We start from the raw sequence: 9,352 nt of genomic DNA, 5'->3' as shown, positions 1-9,352 counted from the left end.
TCATAAGCAGCACTGTATCATTGGCAATTGAGCTAAAGTCTGTTAAGTATTTTTAAATAAAGAGTTGTGGCTGTATTGATTTAAAAGCCTAATTATGTGGTGGAACACTGTCAAAAAATATGAGCACTTTACTTAGTTTAAAGGACAGACATGCTTTGAAAATGTTAAAGCCCGTCTCTGGAAATGTGCAGTCGGCCTATGGAAAAAGGGCTTGATGTGTGGTGAATGTTGGGACATGTAGTTTCGGGACTTTCTTAGCTTTCCCCGTGTCCCGCACATCGAAAAGAGAACAAAGTGTTAATAATGTAAATATCCAACTTGTCATAAATACATTAAACACTGGGCTGTGTAATGATTAATATTAGCGGTGGCCCCAAATCGAGAAAGTCCATAAAACTGAGGTAAATTCCCAGAGTGCTCAGAGAGCTGCGAGTTCCTTCTGGTATTTGTAGTCCACAAATCAGAGTTGTTTCCGTGTGTCTAGCCTACGTGAGTTAGGTGGTGGAATCTGCTCTGGAAAGACAAACACATGTGAAATAATTGATCAGGTAAGGCAAAGATCTCATTCTGCCCGCTCCCGCCTATTGAATTTGTCGTTAAAAATTCCAGTTTTTTTTTCTTATGGCCAGTCAATATGTGTCCGTTATTCTAGAAGCTAAAATCATTGTGCAAAAGCAGCGCTTACATGGCGATGCATTTCCTTTTGTTCAGCTAGCTTATGTGTAGAAATGTATACGCCAAATTCTCAGAAATGTAAGTCATTTGAAAACGAACAGTGACTGAAAGGATTCATTAACGATGGCTACCTAGCTTGTTCCCGTTTTTAAGACACACTGTAGCTACACATTTACCGCGACACGTCGACGTTAACGTCCACTTAGCTAGTCTCGGGGAAGTTACACATTTATTAGCCATATGGTTAGCGGTAATATACATATAAACTGTGGTCTTTATTAGCATTGAGCTACGTTAGTTAGCATTAGGCTTGTCGCAGCTAACGTCACATTGTTTACATCGCGCTAATGCGGGGCTAGCTCATTTGCATGGCTGCGGTTGACTGAGCTCAGGGCTGCTGGGGAACGTAACTGTTAATTGCTTATATATTCATATGAATTATGGTTAGATAACAATGTAAGCGTCTTACTGAACTGTCTTGTGTCTTACAGGGTTGTGTGAATTTATGGAAACATGTCAAAGAAACGGGGCAGGTAGGACAACACAGCACCTCCTTTACATTGGTGTATTTCACTATGTGACAGTACACTTCTCTATTTATGTAGAATGACACAGCAGGAAGTACTCTTCTAATACTTACTCTTCTTCTAGTACTGACCTAATACCTTTTTTTTTTATTAACTTTTTAATCCCAGTGTTTCTAGCATTCCCCTTATATGAGACAGCAGCCTAGTTGCTTTAAACTTGGATGAAACATTATTCCAAATTTGTTTATGATGTGCTTTCTTGTTTCCACTCTTCGTCAAAGCTGTAGCAAAAACACATTGAATAGTTTTTCGTAATACATCATTTTGATGTTGTGATCAGTTCAGTCTGGCGTACTTGACCTTTTGTATTTAGATTTGAATCATAATGTAATGTGGGTTTGGCTTGTGTTATTAAGCACAACATGCGCCTGTAATGTTGAACCTGCCAAACATCTCTGGGGTTTAAGGCATCGCCATATCATAAGCACTGCAGATATATAGTGGCTAGAAAAAGTTTACGCACCCATGCTGAAGTTGATGAGTGACAGACTCATTCTCCCAAAATGCACTACAGAGCGCCACAGGAAGTCATTCCTGCCTGTGGCCATTCAAACTTTTTAACTCCTCCCTCTAAGTGTCTGACACCACACCCAACACACCCACACACACACACACACACACACACCACACACACACTTAGAGAAGGTTGAAACTGGCCAATCTTATCTGTATTATCTGTTTTGTGCAATAACACTGGCCTGACATGTTGCAATCTCAATACCACAATATTATTATTATTATATTATTTTACTTTTACCATTCCAAATCCTTAATGTAATTATGTAATAATGTATAATAACATTCCTTTATGTAATACCGTACGTATCCAATTCCTTATATTTCTTTATTTCTGTATTTCTACACTATTTATAATATTGTGCAACTACAACACAGAGTTTCCCTTCGGATCAATAAAGTATTTCTGATTCTGATTCTGTTCTAGTCTGATTAAAAAAGGACTTAAAAACATCTTGTGGAAATTGACTTAATGCCCTAATTCGAAAACAAATTGGAAAATCCAACCATTTAGGACACCAATGTTCTTTGTGAATGAAAAATGTATTGTAAATAAATAAATGTTATTCCTTAAAATACAGGGGGCATAAGTATACACACCCCTATGTTAAATTCCCATAGAAGCAGCCCCCCCTGGACAACTATTTCTAGGTGTGGTGAAGGGTATATGATGATGGGGGGGGGCATGTATATCCTGACCCATTAATTAACTGGCCTTTAAATATGAAAATGTTCCTGCCTCTATGGGAATTTAACATAGGGGGGTGTATACTTATGCCCCTGTATTTTAATATAGGGGGTGTATACTTATGCCCCCTGTATTTTAACATAGGGGGGTGTATACTTTGCCCCTGTATTTTAACATAGGGGGTGTTACTATGCCCCTGTATTTTAACATAGTGGGTGTATACTATCTGCCCCCTGTATTTAACATAGGGGTGTGTATACTTATGCCCCTGTATTTTAACATAGGGGGTGTATACTTATGCCCCCTGTATTTTAAGGAAGAACATTTATCTATTTACAATACAGTATTCATTCACAAAGAAAATTGGTGTCCTTAAAAGGTTGGATTTTTAAAAAAAAAATGTAATTAAGGTATTATTGTAAAATGTATTTACAAAAGATGTTTTTTTATTCCTCTTTTTAATCAACTTTAGCCTGGGTGTGTAAACTTATGCAAGCCACTGTAGATAGAGAGATAGACTTATGATTTTACAGTACTATTGTTTACAGTGTGTTTGTTTGCTACCCCTCTGTGCCATGTTTGCAGACGCTTGGTGAAATTACGCTGCTGTTGGAAATGTTTAGAGGCACTAAAGCATGTTTTCATAAGTGGAAAAATGACTGAACATGGAAGAAATTGGTTAAGCTGATAGCATGACACGTGTTAATATTAATATATAACAGATTTGTGCCCTTGTGTGCATAATATGTAACATTTCACTGTCATTTAGCACCTCGGATGCTAGGAAAAGGCCTTTTACACCTACAACATTAATATTAACATGGACCTAATTCCCTCCATGTTCACAGGAAGCGTAGCAGTGGAGAGCTGAGCGAGAGCTCGGCGTCGACCCTGAGCCCGGACCCCGACAACCTGCTGGGCCGTAGGATCCAGCACACATGGAGGGAGAAGGGCAACGTGACCAAATGGAAAGGCACCGTTCTGGAGCGCCTCACTATGAACAGCTCCCTCTACATGGTCAAATATGACGGCTTCGACTGCGTTTATGGCATCGAGCTCTTCAAAGACAATCGGGTGTCCAACCTGCAGGTCTTAGCAGAGAAAGTCGGTAAGTGCGTCAAGGGGTATCTCCAATCCTTGACGTGTTTTTGCTTTGCTTTGGGTGTGCACATGTAAGCCCTTCAGTAGTCGTAGATGTATTTCTAGCTTTTTTTATTTTGGTAGTTACTCTGGTCACACTTGGGCATATACAATGTGTTTGTCGGTACGGTTTCTTGCTTGATTTTGTGTTTTCTGCCTTCTTTTCTAATGTGAGGACTATTGTTGCTGATGTTAACGACCCAGTGTTTATTCTAATCGCACCACTGTTTTGGCTTACTGAATCGTGAAATGTGTCACTTATTTTCTACCTGAATATGAATAAATGAGTCGTAGAAAACAGCTAAAAAAAGACAATCATCTATGAAAGAATGTTATAGGTTACCACTTGTAGTGATAACACCAACAGTGTTGATACTGGACATTTTCTTAGTGCGAAGACTAAGTTATATCTGATACATCTGCCTAGAATTTTTGTTCTAGTCAGTTTAAAACATTTCTTTTTGGCAGGATCATAGGATATTTTAATTTGATTTTAATCTGTTTATTAATCCCCAGTGGGGAAATTACAATTTACACTCTGTGTCCACACTTTGTTAATCACACACAGTCCGGAACACACACACACACACACACACACACACACACACACACACGCTCAGGATCTATACATGCATTAATGGCGACATGTCAGAGTGAGTGGGCTGCCAGCTGAACCAGCGCCCTGAGCGGGTGGGGGGGGTACGGTGCCTTGCTCAACAGCACCTGGCAGTGCCCAGGAGGTGAAGTGGCATCTCTCCAGCCACCAATCCACACTCCCTACTTTTTTTGGTCCATACGGGGACTTGAACCAGTGACCCTCCGGTTCCCAACCCAACTCCCTATGGACTGAGCTACTGCCACTATATAATATTGTAGTGCCTTACTATACTGAGATCTTTAAAGTTTCCCAATTAACACAGGCTTATCAAAGTGTCTTCTTCACGCAGTGAACAATAAGATTAAGGTGCCTCCCGGGGCGGAGGAGCTGGTCGGCCGGGCGGTGGAGCATCTGTTTGAGAAGGAGGACGGTGAGAAAAACGAGTGGCGAGGCATGGTGCTGTCCCGAGCCCCCATCATGACCCACTGGTACTACATCACCTACGAGAAGGACCCGGTGCTCTACATGTACCAGCTCTGGGACGACTACAAAGACGGCGATCTACGTGTCCTGCCTGAATCAGGTACAGTAACAAGCGCTTTATTGTTTGTGTGCATAAAACTGTAAAGGGTTCATATTTTAGATGCTCCTGGGAGGGTGGGAGGAAGAGAGCAGGACAAATTTACATAGTCCGCATTACAAAACACTCCAATCTCTATTCCGCCGCCTTCTTTTTTTTCCTGAACATTTTGTGCAGAGTTTCTGCTTGTGTGAGAGAGTATGTTCTGTTATGAACACTCGTGTCTTATCATGAAGAGACAATCCTATCTACAAGGAATCAGAGGAGACAAGGAGAGGTGAATCCATACAGTGGGGCTCGAAAGTTTGGGCACCCCAGGTAAAAATTTGTATAAATGTGCATAAAGAAGCCAAGAAAAGATGGAAAAATCTCCAAAAGCAATCAAATCACAGATTAGACATTCGTATATGTCACAAAACGTCAGATTTTATTTCCATCATTTACACTTTCAAAATAATAGAAAACAAAAAATGGCGTCTGCAAAAGTTTGGCACCCTGCAAAGTTTCTAGCATGCCCCCCTCCCCCCCCCCCCCCCCCCCCCTTTGGAAAGCTGAGACCCGACACGTCATGATTGTTTTCATCATCGTCTGGAAAGACCGAGTGATGTCGTCTTAAGGTTTAAATGCCCAGACTCATCCTACCCCCCCCCCCCCCCCCCAACAATCCGCACCATGGCTTCTTCTAAGCAGTGGTCTAGAAAAACTATATACATAAACTATGTAATTTTGTTCAGTTTCCACACTTTTGCAGGCGTCATTTTTTTGTTTTCTGTTATTTTGAAAGTGTAAATGACGGAAATAAAATCAAACTTTTATTGTGACATATAATACGAATGTCTAATCTGTCATTTGATGCCTTTTGGAGATTTTTTTTCCATCTTTTCTTGGCTACTTTATGCACATTAACACAAATTTTTACCTGGGGTGTCCAAACTTTTGAGCCCCACTGTAAACTGCTAGGAGCTGCTAGGAGACAATGTTCAGCTTCCAACTGTAGATGATTTATTATCTTAACCTTGCAAGTTTTTTTCCCACAAATGTTTAAGCTTTGGCTGCTTAAAAATGATGAAAGAAGAAATTGCTTGCTCTCGTTCTTATTTAGTCTTTCTCTGACTTCTCTGCCCGTCACCCAGAGAACAAACACCTGCTGCCGGCTGACAGGAAGCCAGGTGAGGAGCCAGAGAGCCTCGTGGGTAAACAGGTGGAGTATGTCACAGATAACGGTCTGAAGAGGACGGGCTTGGTCATCTACCAGGTCCCAGCCAAGCCCACGGTATACTACATCAAATATGACGATGACGTCCACATCCACGTCTACGATCTGGTGAAGACCACCTAGAACTGACTGTTCGATTCCACTGCCGCTGACGGCTCATCTCTGACCCCACCAGTCGTTACCTGTGAAAGTGTTACTGATTTTTCCTCCAGCGGGAGGCGATGTGCCGAAGAGCAAAAGCCACGCCTTTTCTTTTTTTTGGGGGGGGGGGGCTCCCAGAGGCTTCCCTCACTCTCACATCACCAGATATCTCGGTTTTTGATTCTCAAGTTTTAAGTTGACCATATTGTATAAATGCGGGGTCCTCATCCATGTAAATAAAGCAGGTCTGAGACCGGTTGTGTAGCCCAGCAGATGAAATGGAGCTAGACGGATGTTTGGGTTAAATCACACTTGTATAGTGCAACTTTCAAACTCCAAATTCATACTTTTTGTAAGCAACACATCCAACAAATAATTCAGCTTTCTTACCTAATATACCTCTGTGTTTCATTTCACTTTTATATACGCCTGTGCTATTTATTTCTTCTGGAATACCTGGCTGTGCCGCTGGTTAACATTTTGACAGGACTTGTCAGCTGTGTTTTATGCGTGTCACTGGGTAATCCTCCAGTTTGTTGACTATAGAAGTAATATTCATCCCAGTGAAGCACCATTTCGGTTGAAGTGTTTCAGGTTTGATGAGACTTGGACATCATGGATATAAAACATGATGAAACAAGATATACAACATTTCATTTATCATAGTTCTGTTCTGTTTCATCATGTAATCTGCAAGTTTTCTACATTACGATAATATATATGAAAAATACTGATGTTGTTTGAACTGTGTTTGTGCTACACACTATTTATGTAGTTCAAATTGGCTCCCAATATTGTCTTTATCATTTGCCAAAAAGTGAAATATGATATATTCCTGACTCAATATTGTTCATTGTGACCCTAAATATGTTTTTCTTTCTGTAAATATAATCGGAGACATTTTTATGAACGTAAAACTAAGCTGCTTGAAAATTATTTTCGCTCTTTCGTTCATTTGTGTGAATGAGTTCCACCGTGGTCGAAAGCACAAAATATTAATATGATTGGATTGTCGGAGGTGCTTCTCTTAATTAATAACATGCTACACTTTACACTTTAATTCCTAATCCTAGGCTCTCACCATGTGACCTCCGTATTATCTATATGTTGTTGATATAGTGGCAAAATTGACCCATTCAGAATGTGAATATAATTAGAATTAAATGTAGGCTCTAACTGAATGTTAAATTCTGCTTTTCATACAATTTCTGGATCTGAAGCCTCCTTTGCCCTCGCTGAATACAGTCTATTCATATTCTGCATTAAGCAGTTTTTCCCAAAGCACCCATCTTCACCTTTCAAATGCAATTGTCAAAGCAGTAAGTCATAGTAAGAATACACATTTTTGTCCTCCAACTTCCAAAAACAGTTTTATGTTATGAACAATTAGGGCTGGACAATCTATTAATATAGGTATGTCTTAGAATTTGGATCACTTTTGGATATATGACAAGTGTTGTCCTGATTTTACAGACTCCAGTACAGTAGAGGGATGTAATTTTCTGAACTTACCAGGCTGTTCTATTATTTGCCTTTACACACTTTATTGATTATTTATCTGAAATGTCATTGTGAAAATATTTTGTTAAAGCACCAACTGTCAACTCTACAATCAAATCAATGCAATTGGTTAAAAATATCAGTGGATATAACACATGCCTATTGTGTAGGAGATCTGGGTTTGATTCCCACTGCAATATATATCTATATATATATATAGATATATATAGATATATATTTGATCCCCTGCTGATTTTTTACATTTGCCCACTGACAAAGAAATGATCAGTCTTTAATTTTAATGGTTCATTGGAACAGTGAGAGACAGAATAACAAAAATCCAGAGAAACGCATGTCAAAAATGTTATAAATTGATTTGCATTTTAATGAGGGAAATATGGATTTGACCCCTCTGCAAAACATGACTTAGTACTTGGTGGCAAAGCCCTTGATAGCAATCCCAGCTGTCAGATGTTTCCTGTAGTTTCCACCAGGTTTGACACATCTCAAGAGGGATTTTGTCCCACTCCTCTTTGCAGATCTTCTCCAAGTCCTTGAGGTCTCGAGGCTGACGTTTGGCAACTGGAACCTTCAGCTCCCTCCACAGATTTTCTATGGGATTAAGGTCTGGAGACTGGCTAGGCCCCTATAGGACCTTAATGTGCTTCTTCTTAGGTCACTCCTTTGTGTTTTGGGTCATTGTCGTGCAGAAATACCCATCCACGACCCATTTTCAATGACCTGGCAGAGGGAAGGAGGTTCTCACCCAGGATTTGACAGTACGTGGCCCTGTCTGTCGTCCCTTTGATGCGGTGAAGTTGTCCTGTCCCCCCAAAGCATAATGTTTCCACCTCCACGTTTGACGGTGGGGATGGTGTTCTCGGGGTCATAGGCAGCATTCCTCCTCCAAACACGACGAGGTGAGCTCCATTTTGGTCTCATCTGACCGCAACACTTTCCCCAAGTTCAGTTCATGTTTATTGTCCCCATAGGGAAATTAGGTTGCAGTAAAAGATCACATCACATGGTATTCAAACATTAACACAGATAAGGCAAGGAGAAAGAAAAAAAAACACAACATATGTACACCACCACTCATACCATAAACCAAAGTAATATGAAGGGTGGGGGTAGAATTCCAGACCAGCTGGGAAAGAGAAAAAATGAAATAGATACACAAAATATATCTATCATTGGACGGGACCTTCATCATTAAGGAGTTTAATGGCCTGAAGTTGTCCTCTGAATCATCCAGATGTTCATTGGCGAACTTCAGACGGGCATGTGTATGTGCTTTGTTGAGCAGGGGGACCTTGCGGGCGTCCTCCACGCCGTAGCGTGTTACCAATTACTTTCTCTGGGACTATGGTCCCAGCTGCCTTGAGATCATTGACAAGATCCTCCCGTGCAGGTCTGGGCTGATTCCTCACTGTTCAACCACACAAGGTGAGATCTTTTTCCATGTGCAAATAATCACACCAGCTGTTGTCACCTTCTCACCAAGCTAGTGGTGATGGTCTTGTAGCCCATTCCAGACTTGTGTAGGTCTACAATCTTGCCCCTGACATCCTTGGAGAGCTCTTTGGTCTTTTGCCATGGTGGAGAGTTTTGGAATATGATTGCTTTTGTGGACAGGTTTCTTTTATACAGGTAACCAGCTGAGATTAGGAGCACTCCCTTTAAGACTGTGCTCCTAATCTCAGCTCGTTAC

The 9,352-nt window shown here is 40.7% G+C and overlaps 1 protein-coding gene across 1 annotated transcript; it reads left to right on the top strand.

Moving 5' to 3' along the window:
- Positions 1-412: 412 nt before the first annotated feature.
- LOC116699086 (spindlin-Z) lies at positions 413-7,077 on the top strand. Its single transcript, XM_032531479.1, has 5 exons — positions 413-548; positions 1,167-1,208; positions 3,315-3,574; positions 4,554-4,787; positions 5,918-7,077. Exons 2-5 carry the CDS (start codon positions 1,189-1,191, stop codon positions 6,121-6,123), a joined length of 720 nt encoding a protein of 239 aa, XP_032387370.1. The 5' UTR covers positions 413-548; positions 1,167-1,188; the 3' UTR covers positions 6,124-7,077.
- The last annotated feature ends 2,275 nt before the right edge of the window (positions 7,078-9,352 follow it).

Source organism: Etheostoma spectabile, chromosome 12 (genome assembly GCF_008692095.1).
Source record: "Etheostoma spectabile isolate EspeVRDwgs_2016 chromosome 12, UIUC_Espe_1.0, whole genome shotgun sequence".
Lineage (NCBI taxonomy): Eukaryota > Metazoa > Chordata > Actinopteri > Perciformes > Percidae > Etheostoma > Etheostoma spectabile.
This window is presented reverse-complemented; position numbering and strand designations above follow the sequence as displayed.

Bases quoted from the DNA above. Each gene is read 5' to 3' on its own strand.
- LOC116699086 (XM_032531479.1), top strand. From the start codon at position 1,189: ATGTCAAAGAAACGGGGCAG. The intron at 3,575-4,553 runs GTAAGTGCGTCA...TTCTTCACGCAG, and splicing joins GGTCTTAGCAGAGAAAGTCG to TGAACAATAAGATTAAGGTG. The intron at 4,788-5,917 runs GTACAGTAACAA...CCCGTCACCCAG, and splicing joins ACGTGTCCTGCCTGAATCAG to AGAACAAACACCTGCTGCCG.